Source organism: Cephus cinctus, unplaced genomic scaffold (genome assembly GCF_000341935.2).
Source record: "Cephus cinctus unplaced genomic scaffold, Ccin1 Ccin1_scaffold0596, whole genome shotgun sequence".
Taxonomy (NCBI): Eukaryota; Metazoa; Arthropoda; class Insecta; order Hymenoptera; family Cephidae; genus Cephus; species Cephus cinctus.
This window is the reverse complement of record NW_014333242.1, coordinates 406,353-432,930: the sequence shown is the minus strand read 5'-3', so window position 1 is coordinate 432,930 and position 26,578 is coordinate 406,353. Positions and strand designations below refer to the sequence as shown.

At 38.9% G+C, this 26,578-nt stretch overlaps 6 protein-coding genes, 1 long non-coding RNA gene and 1 other non-coding gene across 16 annotated transcripts; 5 read left to right on the top strand and 3 right to left on the bottom strand.

The window, feature by feature from the left end:
- Positions 1–177: 177 nt before the first annotated feature.
- LOC107268959 (high mobility group protein I) lies at positions 178–3,489 on the bottom strand. 4 transcript variants are annotated; one of them, XM_025086208.1, is made up of 4 exons: positions 3,233–3,489; positions 2,365–2,419; positions 1,018–1,267; positions 178–919 (listed from the first exon to the last, which is right to left on the bottom strand). In XM_025086208.1, the coding sequence occupies exons 3-4, from the start codon at positions 1,237–1,239 to the stop codon at positions 785–787; spliced, it is 357 nt and encodes a 118-aa protein (XP_024941976.1). In that variant the 5' UTR covers positions 1,240–1,267; positions 2,365–2,419; positions 3,233–3,489; the 3' UTR covers positions 178–784. The 4 variants fall into 4 exon arrangements, with proteins under 4 accessions (XP_024941976.1, XP_015597773.1, XP_015597775.1 ...); XM_015742287.2 differs by lacking the exon at positions 2,365–2,419 and having other exon boundaries at positions 3,233–3,478; XM_015742289.2 differs by lacking the exons at positions 2,365–2,419; positions 3,233–3,489 and adding an exon at positions 1,503–1,628.
- LOC112494527 lies at positions 2,385–3,226 on the top strand. Its single transcript, XR_003060023.1, has 3 exons — positions 2,385–2,516; positions 2,582–2,710; positions 2,788–3,226. It is a non-coding gene; the product is annotated as an uncharacterized LOC112494527 (long non-coding RNA).
- An 803-nt stretch (positions 3,490–4,292) lies between the features above and the next one.
- On the top strand, positions 4,293–4,366 carry Trnan-guu. The gene has a single exon. It is a non-coding gene; the product is annotated as a tRNA-Asn (tRNA).
- Positions 4,367–5,216: 850 nt separating this feature from the next.
- Positions 5,217–12,490, top strand: LOC107268901 (DNA repair and recombination protein RAD54-like). Of its 4 annotated transcripts, none has more exons than XM_025086198.1 (13): positions 5,217–5,578; positions 5,650–5,847; positions 5,922–6,396; positions 7,295–7,507; positions 7,581–7,771; positions 7,856–8,058; positions 8,152–8,594; positions 8,668–8,929; positions 9,007–9,172; positions 9,256–9,661; positions 9,748–9,911; positions 9,983–10,184; positions 12,129–12,490. In XM_025086198.1, the coding sequence occupies exons 2-12, from the start codon at positions 5,705–5,707 to the stop codon at positions 10,173–10,175; spliced, it is 2,859 nt and encodes a 952-aa protein (XP_024941966.1). In that variant the 5' UTR covers positions 5,217–5,578; positions 5,650–5,704; the 3' UTR covers positions 10,176–10,184; positions 12,129–12,490. The 4 variants fall into 4 exon arrangements, with proteins under 4 accessions (XP_024941966.1, XP_024941965.1, XP_024941964.1 ...); XM_025086197.1 differs by having other exon boundaries at positions 5,217–5,588; XM_025086196.1 differs by having other exon boundaries at positions 5,217–5,592.
- LOC107268900 lies at positions 9,713–12,756 on the bottom strand. Its single transcript, XM_015742135.2, has 3 exons — positions 12,534–12,756; positions 11,229–12,339; positions 9,713–11,160 (listed from the first exon to the last, which is right to left on the bottom strand). Exons 1-3 carry the CDS (start codon positions 12,617–12,619, stop codon positions 10,222–10,224), a joined length of 2,136 nt encoding a protein of 711 aa, XP_015597621.1. The 5' UTR covers positions 12,620–12,756; the 3' UTR covers positions 9,713–10,221.
- A 1,320-nt stretch (positions 12,757–14,076) lies between these two features.
- LOC107268898 (protein suppressor of sable) lies at positions 14,077–24,188 on the top strand. Of its 3 annotated transcripts, XM_015742130.2 has the most exons (8): positions 14,077–16,283; positions 17,186–17,461; positions 19,008–19,395; positions 19,467–19,689; positions 19,768–20,340; positions 20,429–20,781; positions 20,854–21,079; positions 21,179–24,188. In XM_015742130.2, exons 2-8 carry the CDS (start codon positions 17,412–17,414, stop codon positions 23,134–23,136), a joined length of 3,771 nt encoding a protein of 1,256 aa, XP_015597616.1. In that variant the 5' UTR covers positions 14,077–16,283; positions 17,186–17,411; the 3' UTR covers positions 23,137–24,188. The 3 variants fall into 3 exon arrangements, with proteins under 3 accessions (XP_015597616.1, XP_024941963.1, XP_015597615.1); XM_025086195.1 differs by lacking the exon at positions 17,186–17,461; XM_015742129.2 differs by lacking the exons at positions 14,077–16,283; positions 17,186–17,461 and adding an exon at positions 16,833–16,897.
- A 131-nt stretch (positions 24,189–24,319) lies between these two features.
- On the bottom strand, positions 24,320–25,432 carry LOC107268903 (U6 snRNA-associated Sm-like protein LSm8). The gene is made up of 4 exons (XM_015742139.2): positions 24,839–25,432; positions 24,709–24,749; positions 24,504–24,631; positions 24,320–24,437 (listed from the first exon to the last, which is right to left on the bottom strand). The coding sequence occupies exons 1-4, from the start codon at positions 24,867–24,869 to the stop codon at positions 24,347–24,349; spliced, it is 291 nt and encodes a 96-aa protein (XP_015597625.1). The 5' UTR covers positions 24,870–25,432; the 3' UTR covers positions 24,320–24,346.
- Positions 25,433–25,714: 282 nt separating this feature from the next.
- On the top strand, positions 25,715–26,496 carry LOC107268896 (HIG1 domain family member 2A, mitochondrial). The gene is made up of 2 exons (XM_015742124.2): positions 25,715–26,129; positions 26,203–26,496. The coding sequence occupies exons 1-2, from the start codon at positions 25,994–25,996 to the stop codon at positions 26,364–26,366; spliced, it is 300 nt and encodes a 99-aa protein (XP_015597610.1). The 5' UTR covers positions 25,715–25,993; the 3' UTR covers positions 26,367–26,496.
- The last annotated feature ends 82 nt before the right edge of the window (positions 26,497–26,578 follow it).

Here is a 26,578-nt window from a genome sequence, read left to right as displayed (position 1 = left end):
CCACCCACCTTGCGCCCCGCAATCGTGTCATGTGTCTGAGCGAAACAAAAATAGTCGCCGCGTCGAGATTCCGCAAAAATAAACGTACAAAAAAATTATACACATTACAATACGATTTATACAATTAGTTGCTGTGAGAGCTTTTCTTGGCTTTTCTTTTCATCTCTTTTTTTTTACCCTCATTTTTCCCATTGCGTTGTTTACACACCCTCTGGCAGTGCTCTCCTTCTCTTCCCATCTGTATTATTATTGAGTGCTCTCTCTCTCTCTCTTTGTATCTTTATTCCTTTAAGACGGAGTGTTCGCTTCTCGGTGACAGTAGCTCAAATTACGTTAAGAATGAACATCCTGAATGCACTCCGGATGATTTGTCCTCCTGTATATGAAATAAAGGAGTAAACGGTAAGTATATCTACTCAGAGTCATCTAGATGTTCATTCTGTGAACGCTGCAGAGCAACCCTGATGTATCACTGTTGTTGCCGTGCAGAGTGATTGTACAAAAATTTTCTTAATGTATTCTGATCTTTTGATTTTTCCAGTTATTCCCTGTGCTCGTTGGATTTCATTCTTGATCCTTGCCTTCCTCCACGTGGCCTACAAAGAAAAAAGACGCCTTGATACCGCGATAATCGCAAATCGCAGTATCCGGGCGCCTGGTGCCTCGCAGTACGTGGTAGAGATTAAACTTATTAAAGAAAAAAAAAGAGAAAAGGGAGCCGTTTAGAGGTGCGTGTCTCTCGGGATGTTTTTTGAGGTTAAGGGCGACGATCAAAGGAGTGTCTTCAGTTTTCTTCCTCCTCCTCCTCTTCCTCCTGCTCGTCCTCCTCCTCACCGGTACTTTCAGGCTTCTCTTCGACCTTCTTCGGCCGTCCACGGCCACGACCCGTGGAAGGTGCCGTACCCTTTGGTGGTCCTTGCTGTATTGGAAGAACGATAAATATGGTGAAATTTTATTTCCATGTAGACGACGGGGACAGCAGTCATTGAATTAATTTTAATTATGTGAATTGCCAACCTTCTTCTTATGTGAACCCTTGGGCCGACCTCGACCTCTCTTTACTGGAACAGGTGGCGCGTCGTCCTCATTATCAGACTTTATTGGACGGGACACATTATTCTTCTCAGAGGATGCTCTTCCACGTTTCTTAGATTCCTTCACGGCACCCTTATCGGCCTTGGCTGGTCGTCCTCGCTTTTTCTTCTGGTCTTCGACCACAGGCGAACCGTCGTCCGACATCTTAGATGGTTAAACTGAAGTGAGAATTCTATTGAAAAAAAAAGAAGAGAATATTGTTTTTATCAAATTGACAAACGTTATGTTACTTAACAGTGAAGAGCTTTCTGTCGATTTTTTTAAATTTTCCCGCCTGTGCGCGGACATGTTTGATTATATAAAAATGGCGCCGCTCTCTGCCTATCTTCAACTACTTTCGACTCTCCCGTTCTTGATTTATTGCAAACAACTACTGCGATTTATACAAAATCGATGCGTATACTAACCGTATTAAATGATATGTACAGTCGGCCCTAGACGAACGTTCTGATTATCGAAAATCGATATTCTCTAATGGAGCGAACTTAAGGTTCCGTTTAAAATGGAAAAGTGGCGCAGCTTCCTTTGGTTGTTGTTATATTTCACGACGGTAAAGAAATTTACGCATATACTAGAAGGTAAAATATAAAGAAAAAAAATCAATGGAAATGCACGATCATTATACGTATGTAATATATATCTGAATCATAAACATTGAAACGTGAGTTCTTTTAGTTTATCGCTTTGAAAATCAAGGAGCGCGCTTCCAAAATGGCGTCAGTACCCTTTAAGATAAACAAAATTAATTAATCTTACGAACTGAGGGGTTCAGAGCCATTTTTTATTTTGTTAATATGCCCCCTAACAATTTGCGCGCCTCCATCCTCGATCGATAATTTCAGCACGGATCAACTATGGCGATATGTTGTCCGAAACCCCGTACAGAGAGCGCCCTATTGATTTTCCACAAATGGCGGCACTGCCAACTGCTATGAAGTTTGTCGACGGTTTGAGAAAAAGAAGAAAAAAAGAAAATGGTACATCGACAACTTCGTGCGCGTCCCTCCCGCGGAATGCAACGACGCGCATGGAGAAAAAAGGGCCACACGAGGCTCTCAGCCGGATTTCTCAAAACAAAGAAGTACAAAAACAAATCGAGGATAAAAAGCTACAGAATGGAGTCCCTTGGTTTGGAGGAATAAATAATTGGAATTAATAGCAGAGACGAGTCAAGCGGTTGGCAAAGCCCGCCTTATTTAAAACAAAATTAAAGATTTATATTCAAGGGTAATTAAAAAATAATAGGATGGTAAAAACGAATTTACTCACCAGCACCGAACGTGATATTACAACAATCCGAAGTTAGCTCAGGAATAATATGATGCTGAGAGAAAAAAACAACAAGCGGTGTATCAATCATGGAATGCGACGCTACGGAGCATCGTTGGGAATAAGCGACTATGCATTTTAGGACGTACTTGGTATAAGCAATAAAATTCACTAGAAACGCACAAACGAATACACCACTTTATAAATGTAACATAAGATTTCAGACTAATCCAGAAAATACGACGATTCCCGCCAGCGAGCCCGCCATTTTCAAAAAGTCACAAAACCCCCACGGTAGAATAAATCAAACCCAACAACGTACATGATAAAATGTAAAAGCGTAAGAGTAAGTATAGAAAAAAAAAATCAAAATCAATGCCACCATAAAATCACATAAAAAATTCACCAACTTCAATCCCACAGGAAACAAATTAGAGATGAACAAGATCGAAAAATCTCCAACAAGACAAATGCCTTCAGTGTCAGGGACGCCAATGGCCGCCAATGTCGGTACCGATGTGACGCTACCCGTCTATCGTATGTAGATGAGATAATCTAAAAAGCATCGAACACTCATCGTACAGGAATAACCAACATAGACGAGGAGTACAAGAAGAAATGAATAAACCAAAAGAAACAGCGCGACACGGAGAGGAAAAAAGAGAGAGTGAAACAGAAAGTACGAGCAAGAGAGAAAAAAGTCTTAAATGATTTTTCCTGAATATGGCGCGAGCCGCGCGGGCTCCTATCCCTCGCGCAATTCCGAACCGTCGTGAACTGCAGTTATTATATTACGCGTACGAGAGAAAATCCAAGTGAAAAAACACTACACGATCACCAGTAATGTATCTTCGTCAGTAGGACTCACCTCGGGTTTTCGTGGTGTGGAGAGAGAAGAGACAAAGGCGGCTCTCTACTACGGGTGCGCGCGTCGTGGCGTGGGGCACCGAGACGCCGTGCGTGCTACAACTATCGTTGCGGATTCTGTCTCTAGCGAGCACGCGGCTCTTTTGCTCCTTCTGTGGTTGCTTGGATCCACTACTCCCTACTCTCTCTGCACACGATAGCGAGTATACTATACTTTGGTGATGCCCCTCCTTGGCTCCGGACCGCCAAATACGTGTATGCTATAAGGCTATGTATATAGCTATTATACCATAGCGCCTGCCCCAGGGAAACCCTCGGTTGAGTTCGTGTATTTCCGTAATGATTCGTATTCCCTCAAACGACAGACTTCGTGCATCTTCGCTGTTATTCGTCAAACTTCGACTATACTCGCAGGTCGTGTGACGCGATTGCCCGAGAAACGCTCTATTCCTATTTGTTACTTCATTTTAAGGGAGAGTTCAACCCTATGATTCTGTGGATGGGCTAAACGTATTCCACATTTATACATTTAACGTCTACAGGGGTGATACAGAGGCTTTCGTACCTTATGCATGTGTATTGGACACGTATTCGTGAAGGAGTATATACTATCTAGTAATACGGGGGGTGATAGATTCCCGCCAAAAAATTATACTGCACTACCGTCGGCTCGTTCGGCTTTATTCGTCGATGCTTATTGGCCAAAGGGTTATCAGACAACATTACCAACTACGATCGATATTCATCCCTTATTGAAAATAATGCTACAGCACTTGGGGTTAATGACGATGACATGAATAAGAGATTGTCATTTAATTCTGAATTATCGCTTTGGTAGGTTAACATATATCCTTATTTTTATAAAAAAAATTAGGATAATTGCGGCACAGTTCTTCTTTATCGTATTATAATTCGACTTTTTTATAGTAAATATATCAAAGGTGTTTTTAATTTCTTAATTAAGGTGCTTTAATTTCTAAGTAAATTATCAATTTTTGAATGATTACGATATTCATTATGATTCTCGAGTTATTTATAGATTTCGATTCTAAAACCGTCATGCCTCCGTGGCGCAATGGGCTAGCGCGTTCGGCTGTTAACCGAAAGGTTGGTGGTTCGAGCCCACCCGGGGGCGTTTCTTTTCTTTTTTCAAACTGAGTATCCTGTATTTCGAGTGACTCTAGGCATTGCGAGTAATCTTAAAACCTTTTATCATCATAAAATGTTATTATCCTTGATATTTATTTTATAAATGAATCTCATCCCTGTTATTTATCGATCCAATTAACAATTCAATTTCCACGACGTCTACGAACATGCAGGTTGAATTGCGCAACTGCAAACTAAACGAGGGTAACGCAATGAATCACTTGTAGGAAATGCAGGTGTTTTTTTAGATCTAGAGATTTTTCATCTTATGTAAAGTTTGCAAATTTTTAAATAGTTCTTTGATATTGTTATACTTACCGAATTTTATAACTGTATTATTTATAGTTTTATTTATCATTATTTTGAGTTTTATTTATCATTGTGCGTTATAAGTTGTGTTATTGTAGTGTCTAGTTCACACGTTCAATAATTGTTTAAGTTTTTGACAATTGAATCCGTCGTACAGGATCTACAAAGGATTATCCAATCACGTTTTTTTAATTCATTTTTAACGTAAATGGGTCAATTCTGTTTAATTCGTGTATAGTGAAAATAAGATCGATTCAAAAATGATTGGTTCACTCTTTAAATCATATATGCATGGCGGAAATGAAGTTATTGGTCGCGTTCAATAGACACCCTCACAGAGGAAGAGCATTTTATTGGTCATTGATTGAGAATGTTACAACATTATAAGATTTGACCATTTGAAGATGTTTGTTCACTCAATACCATTTCTGCAATATGACCATGGACTACATTTCCATTGTAAATACATAAAGGATTTGAATAGGATTAACCAATCATGTGCAACACTTGAAAAGAATACACTGACACGATTGGTTGATCTTACTCAAATCCTGTTCAATGGAAACTGGTGGAAACGTAGTCATTGATCGTTCTATTTATTGTGTATTGAAATGTTAATTTTAATTTATAGATTTTATTACAATGTATGGTACCTCGTATCATCTATTCAGAAATTTGTAATACCATATAGGAATGGCATTACACTCCATAATTTCATGACACGAGCGGGGTAGACAAACTGACAGTGAAGTGTCATTGGGGGATGATTTATTTTAAATAAACGTTTTCATTTATTTTATCACGGAAATTGATAATAACATAAAAGATGCCTACTGACATCGTCGAATTACTGCGTCAGCCAGAAATGACTAAAATTTGTGCACCCATGGTTCGCTATAGCAAGTATGCACAGAATATAACCTATTATCTACAGATATTTAGAATGTATGGATGTTACAGACTCGACTTCAGGAGACTAGTGAGGAAATATAATTGTCAGCTTTGCTTCACTCCGATGATCCTAGCAGATTCATTTGTACGCTCTGCCAAAGCTCGTGATAATGAATTCACTACGGATAACGATGATAGACCTCTCGTAGTACAGTTTGCTGCCAAAGATCCAGAGGAATTTCTTGGAGCAGCTCAAATGGTTGCACCGTATGTTTCATAAGATTTAAAGCAGCATACCTTAGATACAGATATTCTTGGGATTTAACATATCAAATTTGTAGATACTGTGATGGAGTGGATCTCAATTGTGGCTGTCCACAGCGATGGGCTATCAAGGATGGCTATGGGGTAGATCTTCTTAGCAAACCGGAGCTTGTAAAGGATTTAGTATCCCAGGTTAGAAATAGGATCCCTACTCCATTTAGTGTCTCAGTAAAAATAAGACTTCTGAAGGATATTAGAAAGACTGTTGAATTCTGCAGAGTTTTAGAGAAGGCTGGAGTGTCTTTTTTAACTATACATGCAAGAACACCACAGATGCGCAATGATCCCATAGATCTTTTAGGATTAAAAGTTGCTATGAGTTCAGTTCATATACCCCTAATAGCTAATGGTGATGTTAAAAGTTTAACAGATGCTCATAATTTATATGAAGAGGTTGACTGCAATGGAATTATGGCTGCTAGCGGAATATTAACAAATCCAGCTTTGTTCTCTGGTGCAGAAAGTACACCATTGAGTTGTATTCAAGACTGGGTAAATATTACTTCAAGCAAAGGCACAAGTTTCTTGTGTATGCATCATCATTTAGTTTTTATGCTTGAAAAAATCCTTCCGAAGAAAGAAAGACGGGTTTTCAACAATCTGCAATGCAAAGAAGATGTTTTTAATTTTCTTCATGACTATTATGGAATTCGTCCAAATATTACGTACGAATCAGCGGAATTGACAAAATGTTATTATGACGAGGAGCTTGGAAAATTCTTTACAGAAAGGAAAAAGTCTCTTGATAATGATACCTCTGAAGACTTTATTGGGAACATGTTTCTTGAAAGTGACAAAACATTTATTGATGAATAAATTTATTATTTTATACATTTTGTATAATTATCTATAATAATAATGAGGACCGATTATATTACCTGGATATGTTAAAACAACAGTATTTTTGAAATTTTTATGTATTTTGAAATGTATTTAACCTCGTCAGTTACTCTGTTTATTGGCGGTAATTCATTCGAAGATCCATTAGGTGATTGTTTCACTGAATGGTTAAGTGAATATTTTTCAGTTATTAATCGTTGTTGCTGGTATGAAATTAACGGAGAATACTTTCAAATTAAAAAAATATGGTAAGTTTATACATATTTTTGCCTCATTTCATTCTTTTGTCTTCATTTCTAGTAGAGAAAAGGAATTGACAAGTTCAACAGGTTATCTGTTAATCAAATGTCTATAAATGTAATTTTAATTGTGATGTACTATTTTATTGCATTTTCTAAGTTCATTTATATATTAACAATAAACAATTTGTTCCACTCAATCTATGTAATAAATAAGAAATTTAAGTGAATATATGGAATGGAGTGCATCTTATAATCTTTGCCTTCCATTCGTTATTAATTGTAATTCAATTTTTCTAATGTTGAAAAAGATACGATCACTGGCTCCTAGTCAACGTGGTAAAAGGCCATTGCTTTCTGATGTAAATGCACAATTGCCAAGAGTTAATTCCTTACAAGATGTAACTCAAAAAGAAAAAAAGCCTCGACGTGATATAAAGAAGAATATACATATTGCCGAGAGTAAGGCTGTGGTACTTTCAGCCAATGATGTCTCTGTTACTCAGGAAGTCATATCAGATCATGTAAGAATTTGATAAAAGTACTTAATTGTACATAGACCAAGGACCCCTTATTCAAAGCCTTCATTATTTTCAGGAGGACCGAGTCAGGAAACTTCTCAGTAAACCATTCAAAATCCCTATACCTGGATACCGACTCTCTGGACGTGCACTAGGTACGAAACTTTCAGGGCCACGAAGAGCTTGTCATGATCCAAATGAAGCAAATGCTCTAATCGTTTATACTCCACCAGAAGTATCAGAGCACGACAGGCTTAAACTTGATGAGTATGTATTTTCAATCATTACTCTTCACCTTTTTACATCTCATCTTACTCTGAACCTTTCTATTCTTAATCAAATTATCTGTAGGAGCAAACAACTTGTTCATGTTGTGGTCGATCCATTACTTTGTGATATTCTACGACCCCATCAAAGGGAAGGTGTGAAATTCATGTATGAATGTGTCACTGGTAAACGCATAGAGAATGCATATGGCTGTATAATGGCTGATGAAATGGGATTGGGTAAAACTCTACAGTGCATAACACTATTATGGACACTGCTAAAGCAAGGTAATCTAATAATTTTTCATACCTTGTATCGAAGCTTTATAAGGGTCTTTGGTAAATGTTTAATCAATTAAATAATATTGTGTAAATAAATAGGTCCAGAAGCTAAACCCCTTATTGAGAAGGCAATAATAGTGGCGCCCAGTTCCCTAGTAAAAAACTGGTACAATGAAATCTTCAAATGGCTTCAGAATCGTGTGAAACCTTTAGCTATTGATGGTGGAAGCAAGAACGATATAGATCTGAAACTCACTGGATTTATGAAAACTTATGGACGCAGATGTGCCACTCCAATTTTAATAATAAGCTACGAGACCTTTCGCCTGCATGCTCACGTTTTGCACCAGGATGAAGTCGGTCTCGTTCTCTGCGACGAAGGGCATCGCTTGAAGAATTCCGAAAACCAAACTTATCAAGCTTTAATGGGGCTCAAAGCGAAACGCAGAGTTCTTCTGAGTGGAACACCAATACAGAACGATCTTCTAGAATACTTTTCTCTGGTACACTTTGTTAATCAGGGTCTCCTAGGGACCGCTCAGGTAATCGACCGCAGTCCTTAACATATTTTATTGTAAGGCTCAAGAAATAGATTAAACAATATTTGTGCTTTAGGAATTCCGAAGGAAATTCGAAACGCCCATTCTTCGTGGTCAAGATGCTGGAGCTTCAGATTCTGAGCGGAAACTTGCTCAGGAACGTCTGAACGAATTAGTAACTGTAGTAAATAAATGTCTAATTCGAAGAACGAGTGCTCTGTTGTCAAAATATTTGCCAGTAAAGCATGAGCTTGTTGTTTGTGTAAAGATGGGACAGCTTCAAACCGATTTATACAACAGTTTTATAAGAAGTGATAGTATAAAAAGGTCTATGCAAGGTACAATGAAACGTATTCATAATGAAAAAAATATTCATCATCCTGACTGATGAAAAACATTAATTATATTGATTCAGAAAAAGAAAACGCATCTGACAAGAAAGGAAGTCTTTCGGCCCTATCGGCGATAACACTTCTAAAGAAGTTATGCAATCATCCAGACTTGGTTTATGATAAAATAACACAGGGCTCTGAAGGTTTCGAAGAAGCAGCTAAACTCCTGCCTTCAAATTATAGTACAAAGTAAATCGAATCCTTTGAATTTAAAAAGAGAACAGTCCAATCGAATCTGTTCGTCTTATTAAATATTTCTTTTATCTTCTCAGGGAAGTCATGCCGGCTCTGTCGGGTAAATTGATGGTCCTAGACTGCTTGCTTGCTTCAGTGAAGTCAACGACTACGGATAAAATCGTCCTGGTCTCAAATTATACTCAGACGCTGGATCTTTTTGAAAAACTCTGCCGTAAGCGTGGCTACCGTTACGTGCGATTAGACGGTACAATGACAATAAAGAAACGTGCAAAGGTCGTGGACAATTTCAACGATCCCAACAGCGGCGACTTCATCTTCATGCTGAGTTCAAAAGCTGGTGGCTGTGGTCTCAATCTGATTGGTGCTAATAGATTAGTAATGTTCGATCCCGATTGGAATCCTGCCAACGATGATCAGGCTATGGCTAGAGTCTGGCGAGATGGCCAGAAGAAACCATGCTTTGTCTACCGACTTCTGTCTGTAAGTTTTAAAGTGTACTTGACCTTGGTCTATGGACGTTCAAATTCACTATTAAATTTCCTGACATTTTTTATTGCGTTAAATAGACTGGGACCATCGAAGAGAAGATATTTCAAAGACAAGCGCATAAGAAAGCACTAAGTTCTACTGTCGTTGATCAGGAAGACGACGTTGCTAGGCATTTCACTTTGAATGACCTTCGTGACCTTTTTAGTCTTGAGGAAAATACGATTTCTGATACCCATGCAAAGTTAGTCATTTCTTTCATCTGTTCTTGGTCAAGCAATGCAGCGATGATACATGATTTTTTATAATTGACAGGTTCAAGTGTAAGAGATGCGTTAATGGGGTAGAGGTGAAGGGTCCACCTGAGAATACTGATTGTAATTCTGATTTATCTGACTGGAGACACGCTCACAATCCACGTACCCTGCCAGATTTATCATTGAGACAATGTTGGTCCAGTGGAATCTCATTCGTGTTCCATCATAGATCACACGAGCAAGTGAAATGAGAATTTTAGGTGAGTGTAAGCAAGTATATCATTTTCATTCAGTATATCATAAATGATTTCCATACATTTTACTTGCACGTATCCTTTGATCTTTGAACTTTGTTCTCTGCTTTTTGGAATATGAACTAAATTTATGCTTAACATTATGCATCATCGGCACTTTTGGACTTCTCTTATATCTACCAATGTATTTACGTCTTCTGGAAACTCTTTTAATATCATTGTTTATTTGTTGTTTGGGAGTTTTCATATTTTCCTTGAAGTTCTTCTGTAGCTTCTTTTTATTAGTACTGCTCTTCAGGAATTTGGATTTTTCAAGAATCCTCTCCTTCCTACCTTTGCGTCTGACCAAAGTGATCTCTCTTGGGATTACAGAGTCCTTGGATAAATTTCCAGTTTCCAATGTTTGTTTTGTGAGCGAAATATTTTGTCGAAACTCTTCCTCGATCCCCTCAAGGAGTTTCTCAATTTCGCCCAGCAGTCTTTCTGTGGTAGAAGGAGTTCTGTTTTTTCTCCATATGATTTCGTTCTTAGTTATATCGTAGTCGTCTTTGACTCTGGTGCTATTCATCGATGAGAAGACATTTGCCTCTGTTGTTTCTGATGTGAACATATGATTTATGGAATTTTCTATTGGCTCTAGATCAAGTGTGTCCTGCTTTGACAAGCTAAGTATTCCATGTTCTTTGCGGTGGAGTTTCTTGTGTAATGGACCTGGTGAGACTTCTTCTAGATTAAATTCTTCAAGGCTGCCGACGAAGGCTAGCATCCTCGAATCGTCTGTAATGTCGCTTAGATTTTTTCGAATTCTTGAAAACTTAGAGGGCGAGAGGTATCCTCTGGAGCCTGGATCTTCCTCTTCCTCTTGTTCATCTACCCCATCTTCACTCTCGTTTGTTTCGTCATCATCCGGCTTTGAGGCATCATGCACAGAGAAATGTGATACCCCATCCTCAGGAACAGTTACAACTGACTCTACACTGTCCTAAAACAAGGTAATAGACTCTAAAGGATTAAGGAAATTTTGGATTTCATTAAAATTCCAAACATTACCTTAGTGACAGAGACTAAATTGGCTGTTGTTGTCTCAGAAGAGTCATTTGAATCGTGTTCCTCGTTCTCAAGATGATCCACGCGCTGTACATGCTTTTTCCTTATAATCCTTCTGATGTAAAATTTACCATGTTTCATTTTATCGTACGTTGAAGACATATCCTGTATCTCATCTTGTAACTGACGTTTCTTCCTTGAAATTTGAACCAGTAGTCGAATTGGCTTTATTTGTTTTGATAAGGTACCATTTGTAGTGCAGGTACTAAATCCTTTAAGGGATTTGCAATGAAGTTCGGACTTGAATTTTCTATGTAAATTCAAATCACTTGGGAGGATAGTACCGACTTTATCCTTATTATCTTCATGAAGGTATGAAGTATGAAAGGATGTACCATTTTCCACAGTTTTGTTATGTGCCTCAGGAACTTTGACTTTTAACTGTACAGTAAGTACTCTGCGGTGTGCCTTCTCTTTGCCAGGATCTTCTACATTTTCTTTGCTTATGTCTTTAGAAACTGCAGCTGGGACACGACGGGATTTCATACTGCTATTTGAGTTTTGAAATCGAATCTTCTCATCGATAACATGAGGAATAGGTTCTTTGTTAAATTGACTTCTAATAGACTTTGTGAAGGAGATGATATTGTTCTTAGTCTTAAGAGGCTCAAGTTGGTGAGGATCTTTAAAAAAATTCCATTTATCTTCTGTCTTTGGAAGAACCACAGAGATGCTATCGTGACCACCATGAAGAAGCTTTTCACGATTTTTCTCAAGAATTTCCATAAGTCTGAAAACATCCTTATGAAACTTTTGACGGGACAACCAACTATATTTTGTCTGATCTTTACTCCTGTCGATTTTTCTGAACTCATTATCAATTTGTCCTATTATGGATTCCAGGATTGGCTTCAGGACCTCGTTGATGTCTTCTTTGGGCTTCCCTGTACTCGGCTGGCGCATCTTGTCCTGTTCAAGAGTCTTAGTCCACTTGTTAAATTTGTCCGTCAAGGTGTTACCTTCTTGGAAGGATTTCACCGTGTTGGCGAGTTCCTGAGTCCCAAAGGAATTGTAGAGATTCAACCGTGAATTTTCATCATGGACCAGATGTTCCCTGTTCTTGGAAGAGTCCATTAATATATAATAAAGTGTTATTTAGATTCCAATTACGAATTGAATAATATAAATAAGAATCAAAGTGAAAATGGCTGTGTGCTGGATAGCTGAATAACTTTTTCAATAAAATTATTCTTTAAAAAAACGTACTGAGATCTTTATCTATCTCAAATGGAGGAATACTACACTTACGCGCTTCTTGAAGACACAAGACCCAGGTAGACGAGGACCCCTAACCATTGGAAGATCAATTTCTCGATGTTGATTTGTAGAAGCATTTCGACGTACTAAGCGTAAAGGAATCATCGAAAACCCGCAAAGAGAATTGCAAAATTACAAAAGTGCATATTGCTTTCTATGTCGGCTACGATTCTTCCGGGAATAACAATTACTACTCCAAAATCGGAGAAATCGCTTCAAGCATTTTCAAAAGCGTTAATTAATCCGCCATTAAATCAACTGCTTTCATTACTCTATTCGCAATATTGGCCATAAGCAAATCGCCTTTACCGGGATACTATAAACTGTTTAATTACTAAGTCATGTTGCTCAGAAAATTTCTTTGCACAAAAATAACTATGAGTAATAATACAGTAGCTCAGTCTTTTTGAACGGCTCTTTCTGAATTCTTATTCTAAAAGTTAAGGGAAATGGCAATCAGATAAAAATCAAACACCTCTTAAAAGCTTTATCAACATTTTATTCTACATAAGCTTTTAACTGTTCAACAAACAGAAACCTGATTTATCAAAATGACTTTCCTAAGACGCATATGTACTAAGTAAAGCCGAATATCTTGATGACACATAATATTATCTCACAAGAGAATCAAAAAGATCATAAAGTCTTCAAGGAGTGTCAGGTGAACGTACAAGATATTCAACTTAGCAATGCTCTGATGGATGCTCTATGCTTTCCGAATGGTTTCAACATTTGTTACAGACGCTATCGACTTGATTCTACTTTTAAAAATAGGTCGTATCGTCATACGAGAGTATAAATGATGTGAAACTATTGACATATGTTGATCACGCCTTTCTGCTGTACAGAGAAACGAATGCTCTACACTGACTTTTCCAACGGTAATTATGATTTAATGAGAAAGAAAAGAAACATACAAAACTTGTCAACGGTCTCCAAATTGAAGAATATTATAGAGAATATTTTCGATTCCAATTATTAGGTAAATAAAAGTTGTTCGCAAACAAAAATAAACCGTTATTTTCTCAGAATACATTTTTTTTAAATATTCCATACTCTCATTTGGAGTAAGGCCAAGCTACATGGAGGTCCGTTAGAATAATCAAGGTCAGAAGTATCGAATGAGATAAATCATTTTCAGGAATGAACCGAATAGCATAAAGATGATATTGCAGATCAGCCAAAGATATCAAAGAATATAGGATCTTCTGTAAATGGTTGATACTACGGGAGATTCGTCACGTTGCCAATAAATAAACCGGTTGAATGTTTTTAGAATAGTTACTATACAAGGGTGAAATCGTAGGCGAATTTCGTTCAACCTCGACCGGTGCAGGAATTCTGGTTAAAGCGGTCATCAGGTGGGGATAACTAAATTAGGAGAGGGGATAGAAAATATGGGTGGGAGCGAACACGTGATACAAATCTTGCAGCGTGATTGGCTGTCTGCGATCCACTCCATAACCCCCACCAGAATCCAGGGACGCCAGCTCGGAAGCTCAGCTCCGGGCCGCCGCTCAGAATAGTTCCAGATGTGGCCATGTTTAGTTAATCTTTGAAGTTCCGCTTATATCAATTCGCAATTTTACACACTGCATCTCTACATTATTGCTGAACACTATTGTAATCCGCCTCTGCCTGCCGAGTCGTACTCTCCGCTGCCTGCGATTATCCTCGCCTATATACTCATTGCCGTAAAAGACGAGAGCATAACTGTTACCGCGCGGAGAACAAGAGTAAGAGACAAAAGGGAGACGGACATCTTTGAATCAAAGAAAAAATAATAATTAACAAGTAGAAAGGTAGCGTGAGAGAGAAGTCCGAGTATCGATCGATCTGTTAGGTCGCGCTCTCTCGGTATCCGCATCAAAGTAGTTAAAAAGAAATCGATATTAAGGGGAAAAAACGAGGTCATGCTAAAGCATACGAAAAGTAAACGCGATCCGCGCCATTTACGACGTACATTGTGAGCATAAAGTTTCAAATATATATAATCGCTCTCTCTCTCTCTGATGTCGTGTCTCGTCCACTCGATTAATCCGTTCGTTCATACGTTCGTCGGTATTTCCTACGTAAGAAGAGAAATTGAAAAAGAGATAACGTAATCGTTTATCACGTGTTTTTCTTGTCCCACGCGACAACGCCCAATGAAGGTATATCTCGTGTAGTTTGCAGTTTTCCCGCTGAGGAAGAAGGGCGCACGTTTTCTGCTGTTTCCCTCATTAGTATATGTACATACTCACACACACACATCGACACAGAACTCATCACTTCCGGTTGACGCACCAATTACGTCCTTTGTTCTATTTACGAATAGAGTAAATCACAATTATATCCCCACCATTGCCATATCCCCTCTAATATCTTTCCCCACCCAAGGACAAACGATTGATGCGACATCTGTCGACCAATCAGAATTCCTCGTTTCTCCTACATCCAATTCTTTTAGACTTTCCACATCACGTTGAACGATGGTACAAGGACGCCGGTTGTATAGACGCGCCACGTAGTACAAAAAGGGACGCCGTGAAACGCTAACATGACTGCTGTACGCGACGCTTGACTAATACACGAACATATTGTACAGGAAAAACAGGTTACAGAGATAGTAAGAGAGAGACACACGGGCGTGTATATATGTGCACGCATATATATATATACGTTTAGAGAGAAGCAGAGAGAAGACGGCGGCCATTGCGCGATATGCCACGTCAGGCAGAATGACGTTGCCGTAGCGAGAAGGAGGACGTAAAATATTTTGACGAAAATTTCTCTTCTTGTCGAAGGAACATAGAAAAAAGGAACGCGATATATCTAATACAGTGAACACAGAAGGAAATATCGACCAGGAATCGAGAGTGAATATCTATATACATGCATATATATAGAGAAAAGAGGGTTCGAGCACGATAAAAAGGGAGATGCGAGTTATTGAGTCAACGACGAATTGAAAAGAAATATTGCGAGTAATTTAGTTCTCAACGGAAGAGAGACATTTACTAATTGGGATTAAAAGATCGTGATTCGAGTCCTTGTTTTGAGAATTTAAAGACGCTCCAAAGATCAGGAACCGAGAGAGTGAGAAGCATCTGGCATTTTATATCAGACGAGAAATCTCTCGAGACCTCACTGCTCCCCGATTCTGTTAATTGTCTTCCTTGTATAAGCTGCCTCCTTGAATTTTCTTCTTTTTTTTCTTCTCTTAACTAAAGGAAACCCGGGGGATACAAACAAATCGTGATTATTTGTATACGTGAGCCTAAGATACTGGAGGAGACATCGTTTTCTAAATGTTCGATTTCTCGCGTCACGTTATAACACCCTGCTACGGCATCATCGTTGCGATCGATACCACGATCCCGTCGCTGGAACCTCATCCTCGTCGGCATTGCTGCCACGTCGTCATCTTTAACAATAGTGTGTCTTATCTGGATCCGTTGACGCGCTTCGTATCACGTACGGCTGGCTAAAAAGGGCTGTTGTTGCCAAACGATAAAAGACACGAGCCGGCGTGTATATAGAGCGAGAAAGAGAGAGAGAGAGAGAGAGACGTACATGCAGGCGGCATAGAGAGGGAGAGACAGGCAGAGACAGGCTGGCGCGTGCTCTACTTTGTTGCGGGCTGCTGCTACGCACTTAAAAAGCACGCAGGCACGCACGCATTGACACGCAATTCACACTGAAAATACAGAGAGCCATGGCACTCGAGAGTGTTAACGCGGCCGAGACTCTAATCCAAAGGTTTGCCTCTCATTTTTAATTCCACAAACAAAACAAGAGAAGATTATGTCGGGCGAGAACGTTTGTCAAAGATTTAACGACGGATTTGTTTCCATGTAGTTTTGAAAAAGAATACGTTTAATATGGATATACCTAATAATTTGACTCTTACATTTTTTTTTAAATTGCTCCTATTGTCCTTTGTCCTTTATTGGGCAAATAAGGACTTCATTCTGATATAATAAAACTACTACGCGATTCGTACACTGACTCTTTCAACTATTTCATTTCTCTTTTCTGTCATTTCTTTGCCATGTCTTTAAATGATTTTTCACAAAATTATACGTTTATCTTTATAGCAGAATTTGGGTTTTGACTTTTGGGATCGGTAGTATTTACATTTTTCCTTTTGGTTTTCACGATAAACCATCATTCTCCTTGCATGACTCTATCTTTATTATATCTCTTGTAATTTTTCTCTGGAATTAATCTTGAAATTGTTGTTATTACGTTTATCGCGGTTGCTCGGAGTTACATCAAAATGACTCACGGCTGTTACTCTATCTATACATATGTATGGACGTAGCAGCCAGCTGCGTTCGACGCCATTTTCCTGTTAACGTCGACAATCCACGGTAACTGAACAATGGAAAATATCCATCGCTTTTTTTTCTCATGATCTCTCCCGTTCGTTAAAGTTTCTATCGAAAGGAAAAGAAATAGACTAACATAGTCCTTCTTTTACATTATTCTCGCCCGAACATTTTTTTCTCACTCCCAAGGACATCTGCCAAGAATCAAAAAGGAATGTGGGAATCTCAAGGAATGTCTACCTGAAAAAAATTACACAATATCCTTTTTTTTATTAATGCATAAAATTTGGCCTCTAGCATACTCACGTATATACTGAATTATTTACGTAGAAGGTGTGGGCCTATATGTGTATTTACTCTATTGCATAATAATATAGTCCAGTGTTTACCAAGCAATGAAACGTAGCATACATATGTATATGTACGTATGCACAGATACGTACCAATGTGTAATGAAATCATGAAGGATTTAAAATTGACAATTTAATATTGATAAAGAGTGATGCACCCTTGCAAATGATGATAAAATTGATGATAATGATTATGACAATGTTCGATGATTATGATGATGATGATGATTATGATGATGATGGCCCGATTGGTAAGGTAAATCCAATCTAATTTCTTTTCTTTCTTTTAGAAGACGCGAATTACGAAAGACACCGTTTGCCGGTTCCGGGATTCTTCTCTGCTTTTACTTCGGCATCAACTTCATATTGTTTTATTGCTCTTCTAGCTGACGTTCTCTTGTCTTATTGCGAATCATAATGCTTTGACCTTTATGGATCTTGGTTAATAATTTCTTTTCTTTTTATTTGTATCTGTCTCTTTCAATTAATTATTTAGATTATTTGTCTGCATCTTCATTTCACTCTGGTCTGGGAATATCATCTTCATACTAATGGGATTCATTTTAATACGGTGGATGGATAGTCGTTGCTTTTATATTATGTTACGTTATGTTGTATAATGTATTTATAACTTTGCTTTCTCTTGGGTGATGGGAAAATCTAGTGCGTGTTACTTTAACATTCTGTGGAAATTATTTTGTCATAGCGTGTTATTGCAATACGTTTTGTATTCTCTTTTTATTCGCACATTGATCGACTCTCCTCACTTGCATGATGACTATTAACTTGCCGCGGAATTTATTTTAACCGGGATCGACGTTTTTGGTTGGGTTAGCAACTACTGACGCAACTGATTGTAGGCAAATTGGCTATAGTAGAACATTATTTTAACAGTCTTACTTAAAATTCTTTAGTATTCTTCGCAGTAGTTATTTATTCATTGTGTTAACGATTATTTATTGTTTCATATTCTAGATGTTATTGATAGATAGTCTTAGAAGAGCATATTGAATTATTTTTTTGATATTTAATATTCTTGAATTTTGTTAAAGGGGATATTTTATAGGTATTATCATCAACGTGTATTATTTGCTGTGTTTGTTCTTTATATGAATATTTTTGTCTGTCCCTGAGAACTGTCTTGTTTCCTATTTCGATAAGAATCTGATTTACAGAGGTCAATTCTTCATGATTTAGCCAATAGAGACCTTTTGTCTCTGTTTCTTTTTAGATTAGGTCTGCAGAATGCTCCATTGATCCTGTGGCAGATGGTCCTTTTTTACAGGATTCACCAAAAAATAAAGAGTCCTGAAAAAGGACTTTAATCAATGCGACAGAATCCTACGAGCTGAAATTATGATATGACACAGTAAAAGTGAATGCCTTAAAGGGAGAGATACCATGCTGAAGGAAGCAATGCGTATCATCCTAAAAATGATACTTTTATGATACCATTCAAGGTCCTCATCATCAGAATCAATCAAGAGGACAGTCCCAAGTTGGGATAATCCTCAAATACTATTTCCTAAAAAATATTTGCAATAGTCATATTTCTTGGCAACTATTCTTGGTATTACTGTCCTTGGGAGAATAAATTCCAGGATGATTTGGCAATAGAGCCAGAGTAAAATATGTTTTTGAAATATATGGAATATGGAGTCATATGTTTGTATTACTATGATAAGTGAATGCACGTTTTCGTATACTGACACATATGCCAGTAAGGAACAGTTCTCTGTAGTTATAATGAAATAGTGTTAGAGCAAAGTATAGATATAGACAAATTTTGTTTAATTCTCTAGTAATAACGATGAGGACTTGGAAGATGGAGAGATCCCCTCCGATGAGGATGATGAACCAATACCTGTGGCAGCTCCTCCGAAGCCTGTCCAGGAACCTCCAAAGCCAATATCAAAACATGAGTCTCCGAAGAGCAAGACCTTTGACAGTAAATTTAATAAGAACAAGAAGCAATCCGTTCAAGGAAGTGGTGGTAAGACGGACCGTTTCACCAAATACAAGAATCCATCTGAGGACTGGGCAGGAGACGTTGAGAAGGCGATAAGAGCTGCTCTTGAAGAAGACAAAGTCAAGAATCAAGAAAACAAATCCAAGAACAAGAACAGCAGGAACAAAAATCGTAAGAGGATACGAGATGACAAGGATGATGACCGTATCAAAGAGCAAAAAGTATAATAAATGGTTATAGCCCTTTTTTTTAATACCCACAGATTCTAAATTTCATTGTATCTTATTTACAGAAAAGGAAGTTCAGCGACGACGAAGATGTCAATGAGGATGACGACGAGATGCTTTTCGTCAGAGGAGCTTCTCCCATTAGGAAAGATTCCAGAGAGAATAGTACACCGCCCAGAAGAAACAATGACCACGACAACTTTGACAGCAATTCCGATTACGATGATCGACCTGGTCTGAACAGACATCGCGAGAATGAGAATAAACGTGGCGGTGGACGCGGTGGAGGTAGGTAGTTAAAAGCTTTGTTAAGGAAATCCTTAGTGTTATAATCATCAAAACTTCAGGAGGCTCCATTCATTTCAGGTCGACGTGGTGGAAAGAATGATCGCGGTGGAAAAAACAAGGGTAGAGGTCAAATGAGAAACGAGCGTAATGGACGTAGAAATCAAGGAAACGATCATGGACAGGATCCTGATGCAATATGTCTGTATTACATGCAAGGAAAGTGTCATCGAGGAGATGATTGTCCATTCTCACACAATGCACTTCCACCGAGGAAAATGGAACTGTGCAAGTTTTATTTAATGGACTGTTGTGCAAAGAGAGACAAGTGTCTTTATATGCACCATGACTTTCCATGCAAATTCTTCCATACCGGACTCAAATGTAATCAGGGAGAGAATTGCAAGTTCTCTCATGAACCTCTGAATGAGCAGGTCAAGGGTATCCTCCTGAAGCATTTAGAAACTGCTCCAAAGGAGATACTTGGCGATTTTCCAAGACTAAGCCGCGAAGGTGCTATGCTTATGATCAATAACACAGCCAGAAGTCTTGCTCAGGGTCAGGATGTAGGGAATCAAAAGATTCCCAGTTTGTTCGAGCTAAATTTACCCGCTCCTGGCAACGGTAGCAGAACTGACAGCAAGGATGATGAAGGTTAGTATTTTGTTGTCTTTTGTTAGCGACGTTTTTCTAATGTTTTCTATCGGGAAGGTTAATTTGATCTTTATTGTTTATTTCAAAGGATCTGAAAGTTCGGCGAGTCCTACTCAAAAAACCAACTCAAACAAGGATCGAAAACCTTCTGGAAAGAAGACTCGCTGGGGATCCGATGAGGATAGGGTTCCTTATGAGCAGATTATGCTACTCCAATCTGCCAGTCAACTTGGTCTTCAACTTCCTAACGCAGCTCTGGGTTTGGTGGTTCAGCAACAACTTCAAAAGCAACTTCTACAGCAGAGGATTGCCAATATGGGATTTTATAAGGAATCCGGACAGAATGCCGGCGATGGCAACAAAAACAGGGTCAAGGATAAGGAAGACTTTACTAAAGATGTTGAGGAGGACGAGATTCTTGCCCAAGTCAGGGAGAATATTGTACGTAACTGATTTTCTGTTTTTAATCAACTCTGTGCAATATGCTGTTTCTAATGAGAATTACTCCATCAGGCAAAAATCAAAGAAGCTTCTTCAGAGACTTCTAAGGATATCGACTTGAGACAATTACTCGCAAGCGCGGCAAAACATCCCCATGTCGTTAGTATAGCGGACGAAGCTGCGAGTCTGGCCAAGACAAAACTCGATGAGGAAAGTGACAAGGATGAAGAAGCTGATCTGGTTATCGAGATGCCAGTAGAAGACCACGATAAGGATAAGGAACCAGGAAAGACAAATGGTAAGCGTCTTGTACGAGTTCAACTGTCCTCTGAATAATATTTATACGATGGAATCTTATAGTGTAATGGAAATAAATTTTGCTTGTTTGATTTTTCAGATACACCTGTGCAGAATGCTACCGAAGAAATACCATCGCATCTTCCTAAGAAGGTTCAGGAGCTATTTATGCGTATTCAGCAGCAGCAACGAGCTGCTCAGGACAGTTTTAAGAATCTAGATGATGAGTCTGACAAGGCGGACACGCAACCTCAGGAAGATTGGTACTCGGACGATGATGACGATGAAGATGACGATGATGACGATGCAGGAAACTTGACGATAGTGCTCAAAGATGTGCCAAAGGAGGAAGGTGATCAGGAAGAAGAAAAGGAGGTTGTTAATGCACCCGAACCTGTTCTACCTCCAGCAATTCCTCAGCCCGCGGTGATAGTGGACAAACTGGGCGACCTGAGTAAAATCGATATTAGTGCTGAGGTGACAAAGCTCTTGTCATCGATAAAGGCACAGAGTTCAGGCAATGGGAAGTCAGGAGGAAGTTCGAAAGCTGAATCCTCTCAAGGAAAAACGAAGTTCGACCAGGATTACTCCACCTCGAGTAAGATGGTGGAGGATTATGAGCCTGAAGCGAAGATGTCCAAAGTGGAGAATCTGACGGCGAGTCCCAGATCATCACCTGGACCTAGTGCAAGTACGATACCGGTGTCTAGAGATCCCAGGATGTCCAGGGACCCTAGACAAAGAAGAGACGAACAGAAACCTAGTAGTCCGAACAGAGTCGAGGCGAAGAAGGAGACCAGGACGATGAGAATAGAGAATAGTATCTACAGTTCCGGCATAACCTCACTGGACGGTAATTTGGATACTGATCTACGGTCAAGAAGTGATCAGGATCATCGCCGCAAGGACATGGATCTTCGTCAACGCTTCACGGACTTTGGCGATACTGATCTCAGGGTAGTTGGCGGTACATTCACGGAATCATCCACCAGGTCGGACGTGGATCTTCGTCAGATGCTCAGCCTACCTTTTAAGCCTGCACCAAGTCACATGCCCTGTACTGAGATAGATGCTAGTATCAGTTCGCATCCTCCGATAACGTTCAAAGTCTATGTGGTAGACATTCCTCGACCTGACTACACAGGACTCAAGTTGACCAAGAACGATCCCCAAGTGAAGTACGATCCTCGACTAAGGAAGATCTTTAGACTGTCCAAGTCGGATTTGGCAGATTCACCAATGTCGCCACCACCTGCTAAGCCAGATACTCCAAAATCTCCACCTCAGGTTAGATCTGATCCAAGAAGAAAAGCTTTGGAGGCAGCGGCACAGTCATCTCCAAGCTCGAATGTATCAAATATGCAAAGCGGTCCAATGCAGCAGCCTCCATCTGATATGAATAACATGGGAATGGGGCCGCAGGGTATGCCCGGACCTCAGGGAATGCCTATGTCTATGGGCCCCAATCCAATGTTGGGAAATATGGGTCCAATGGGACCTATGATGGGTGGAATGGGTCCAAACGGACCATTAATGAGTGGGCCAATGCCGCCACCTAATATGCCACCTATGGGAATGCAAGGTATGCAAGGGATGCCTAATATGGGACCAGGAATGGGTCCTAACGGACCTATGATGCCCCAGAATCAAATGGCATACGATCCGAGGTTCAATGCTCAGCGTAACAACGGTGCAGGATTATTAGGTCCTGTTCCAGGAATAGGATTTGGTCCGGATGTAGGACCTTCCTACGATGGTCCCAATTATGGTCCTGGCCCTGGACCCGGTCCAGGTCCTGGTCCGGGTCCCGGCCCTGGTGGACCTGGAAACTTTGGCCCTGGAAATTATGGTCCTGGACCTGGTCCTGGTCCTGGTCCGAACGATCCTGGAATGATGGGATTTGGTCCCAATGGACCCAATCCTCCCAATTTTGGCGGAAATGGGCCCGAGTGGAATAACGGGAATCAAAATCAAACCAGACGTGGTGGTAGAGTCAGAAGAAGAAACAGGAACAGGACTAATGTCGGCACTAATAATCGTGCCAACAGGTCTCCCTAAAGGCCCTCCTCGTCCTACTCCTCCATTAAAAGATCAAGGACTCAGTGCAGCTAATCTATATAAAGTGCTCAGTGCTCAGTGCTCCAGTACACGAGGAACACAGACTTCTTCCATTAACGAGACAAGGTGAGGGAACATGCGTTCTCACGCCATTAGATTGATTAAAATCCGGATTTCATGCTCCATGGTTTCTACATATAATAATATGTGCAATTGTGCATCTCAGACGAACCCATGAGATTTTGCAGCAGCACTCCAGTGATGATTTAAGAAAAAGAAAAAAAGACTTATTCGAATGGCGAATCTTTTTACGCGAGATATAAATATTATACATGGCTGTATATAGTTTATTTTTATTTTTATCTTTCTCTTCTGTGGGCATGCTCAAGAGACACCATAATAGTGAAGACGAGAAAATTTATATAGTGGATCTTTGAATCATCCATTCAGATTAATTCTTTATTATCTTTACTATACGTTATTCTTTCATTTGAGTTTCTTCAAGTCTTCCAGTGTACATAGGTATATAGGTACTGGTTATTGTATTATTATAGGTGAATCTACAACGTCAAGTTGTTTATTGTATTATCAATAATGTATCAAGCATGGGGAATTGGGTCTTCTGGCTGTTCAGAACTATCCTTTACATAACATGTTAGTGCTGTTCCTTTGATTTATGAAAATACTAGTGCGAACGCACCGGAAATTTTTTTACCACACTCTTCCTGATTAACACCAGAGTGACCAGATCCATGTTTAACCATCTAATAATGTGCCTCGACAAGCTCGAGGAGGCAAATGTTTTTGTTTTTGAGAATAACGATTTTTCGATTATCCATTCAGGGAGACGATTAGCATCTTCCTCATAAATTGTTTATTTGTTAATTCATTGGAACTGCTCTGGCTCCAATGGATTTTGAAAGCATATGTAGTTCATTATCTTCCTGATTAAGTTACACAGCTATGATCACTATTACTATTAATTCAACAATATTGATAACTTTATGCAAGAAGAATAATTTGTATAATAAAAAAATTTACTACGATAGTAATTCTTGACTATGCAATCACATTTGTCGCGAAATAATAGTTTCAGTTTACCTCAATGGCTTGATGTTAAAAGGGAAAAACCTCAATTTTTTTTAAGCTGGTTCACAAAAACTATTACACATTGTGCAATATAGATAGTGTGAATTAGCAAATATTTATTTCAATGTATTACAGAACTTAAGGGATCTGCTCTAATTGTAGACAAATCCAGTCTGGTGTCCATTTCATCATCCAGTTCTCCGACGATTGCCCTGAAAGTGAAACAAAGAATTTTGGTAACTTGAAACACTGAATTAATTCTGTATGTTTTCTCTTACACGTTGTCACCACGAATTATATGTAGACCTAAGACAACTTGTTCAACACCTTGGGTGGTACTGTAGACTCGTTCATGAGACTCATCCAGAATCAAATTAATTGTCTGATCAAACCCTTTCAAAGTACCCTGTGAAATCATAATACTCTGTTAGTGTTTAAGTTTCTCAAAAAATAGAAATTATTATTATTATTATTTATGCTCACTATAAAATTCCGTCCATCAGATGTGATGATTGAGACAGTATCTTAGGTAATAAAATATTAAAGAATTTATAACCTCAATAATAAGAAAGTATCAATTTTATTATGTATATTTTTATATTAAAAAGGATACGATTGACATAACTTTCCAATCCTGATGCCATTATTTGTACACGAACGCGTAAATATATTATCAATATATGCAATACAATAAGAAACTTCCTTCTTTTAACAATTTCCCTGTGAAATGTTCATGCAATGCAAGTTTCTCTAATTTCTGCTTCGAAATCTTTGTTTTGACGGCTGCTGCAGCGTCTACGCTATTGCATAATGGTCTAATACAAAGTATCATAAGAGTAAATACGTAGTTCAAAAATTATTCGTAAGAGGCAGGAGATATTGGAAAATGAATGCAGCGCCATCTCTTAACAGATGAATGAAACGTTTAGAGAAAATGTACCATCAGAAGTAAAGTAGGGGAAATTATACGGAACATTCATTCAGCTTTTGAATTCCGCAGAGTACAGACACAAGGCAGAGATGAGTAGGGAGATTGCCAGTGAGCCTGTTTTTGGTGGTCTCAATTTCTCTGGTTTCGGCATGCCACCTTAGCGGTGGGCCCTCGAAGCAGTGCCACGTTTTTGATTGGTCGTGTGTATATAGTAATACTCATCTCTGGTATATATAGGGTACGTTCCACTTAACGCTCGCAATGCTCGTGTCCACGACCGTAAGATTTCGTGTTCCACTAGCTTGTGGACTGTTTTCATATGAAAACTTAAGTGAGTATTTATACGGATTTCGCCCAACACTGTTCGGATTCGGTGTATAAACTTTGTAGGTCCCCTCACGCTGAGTTGAATAAGGCCCGTCTCGCAAGGTACATCGCCATCTATTGTCGAACTTCCAACCTTGATTATTAGGACCAGTTACTGGCACATATCCCCCATTGGGGATACAGCCATAAGGAAAGGAAGGAGGAAGGTACCCTATTATGCGGCAAATCCTGACACTACAATCTCGCTCTAATCATTCGTGCATTTTACCTGCCATTAGTGGCACGTTCCATATTAGCTATTAGAAAAATTTCACCACATGAATAAGACACCGTAAAGCTCATTTCAAACATTTCTCTGAAATAATGATTTATTAAATACATGTATCTAATTATAGAAAGTATAGAGAAAAACAGCAGATTGTGAAAGTGATGCTCATTCGACCTCTTGATCCAAGCAGATTCGAGACATTTTATGTAATTTTTTAACGTGCGTTATTCACTTCTTACAAAATGTCAAAGCAAGAAGAAGAAAGGGAGAAACTCAAATGGATACAACTGCGAGAAGATATGGACCAGGTTCTGGTCAAGGAATCCACTAAAGACAAAATCATACGTCGCTGCAAAGAGAATCCGTTTGTTCCTATTGGTACGCATAACCTCTAAATTGTTCTAGCATTGCCAGTGAATTCTTCCTATTGATTTTATTTTTCGCTATATAGGAGCTGTAGCAACAGTCACAGCGTTTCTTGTGGGTATTAATAGCTTTCGCAAAGGTGACAAAATAATGTCACAGAAGATGATGCGTGCCAGAGTGTTTGCACAGAGCTTCACAATAGTGGCTATGGTAGGTGGTGTGTTCTTCACTGCAACGAAAAAATCATAAAGGAACTTCGCACATTAAGTTCAATATATATTGTTTAATATATACAGTCGCGATAGTAGTCTCAATGGATAAATTCTATTTCTATTTTTGAACTTTAATGAATTTGCAAATAAACGTTCTTAGTCTTAAATTATAATTGTTTATCTTCCTTTTGGAATAGCCTATGATACAGAAAGTGATAGCTTCGTATGTAAATATCTATGTAAAAATAA

Excerpts from the sequence above, each read along its gene's own strand:
- LOC107268959 (XM_025086208.1), bottom strand. The coding sequence starts at position 1,239 with ATGTCGGACGACGGTTCGCCTGTGGTCGAAGACCAGAAGAAAAAGCGA. Across the intron at positions 920-1,017 it reads AGGGTTCACATAAGAAGAAG|CAAGGACCACCAAAGGGTAC; the intron begins GTTGGCAATTCA and ends CTTCCAATACAG.
- LOC107268901 (XM_025086196.1), top strand. The coding sequence starts at position 5,516 with ATGCCTACTGACATCGTCGAATTACTGCGTCAGCCAGAAATGACTAAA. Across the intron at positions 7,772-7,855 it reads GACAGGCTTAAACTTGATGA|GAGCAAACAACTTGTTCATG; the intron begins GTATGTATTTTC and ends AATTATCTGTAG. Across the intron at positions 9,912-9,982 it reads ATTTCTGATACCCATGCAAA|GTTCAAGTGTAAGAGATGCG; the intron begins GTTAGTCATTTC and ends TATAATTGACAG.
- LOC107268900 (XM_015742135.2), bottom strand. The coding sequence starts at position 12,619 with ATGCTTCTACAAATCAACATCGAGAAATTGATCTTCCAATGGTTAGGG. Across the intron at positions 12,340-12,533 it reads CTTGTGTCTTCAAGAAGCGC|GGAACATCTGGTCCATGATG; the intron begins GTAAGTGTAGTA and ends TTCCAAGAACAG. Across the intron at positions 11,161-11,228 it reads ATTTAGTCTCTGTCACTAAG|GACAGTGTAGAGTCAGTTGT; the intron begins GTAATGTTTGGA and ends ACCTTGTTTTAG.
- LOC107268898 (XM_015742129.2), top strand. The coding sequence starts at position 16,839 with ATGGACGTAGCAGCCAGCTGCGTTCGACGCCATTTTCCTGTTAACGTC. Across the intron at positions 16,898-19,007 it reads GTTAACGTCGACAATCCACG|TAATAACGATGAGGACTTGG; the intron begins GTAACTGAACAA and ends TTAATTCTCTAG. Across the intron at positions 21,080-21,178 it reads GGAACCAGGAAAGACAAATG|ATACACCTGTGCAGAATGCT; the intron begins GTAAGCGTCTTG and ends TTGATTTTTCAG.
- LOC107268903 (XM_015742139.2), bottom strand. The coding sequence starts at position 24,869 with ATGGCATCAGGATTGGAAAGTTATGTCAATC. Across the intron at positions 24,632-24,708 it reads CTGATGGACGGAATTTTATA|GGTACTTTGAAAGGGTTTGA; the intron begins GTGAGCATAAAT and ends ATGATTTCACAG. Across the intron at positions 24,438-24,503 it reads ATAATTCGTGGTGACAACGT|GGCAATCGTCGGAGAACTGG; the intron begins GTAAGAGAAAAC and ends TTTCACTTTCAG.
- LOC107268896 (XM_015742124.2), top strand. The coding sequence starts at position 25,994 with ATGTCAAAGCAAGAAGAAGAAAGGGAGAAACTCAAATGGATACAACTG. Across the intron at positions 26,130-26,202 it reads GAATCCGTTTGTTCCTATTG|GAGCTGTAGCAACAGTCACA; the intron begins GTACGCATAACC and ends TTCGCTATATAG.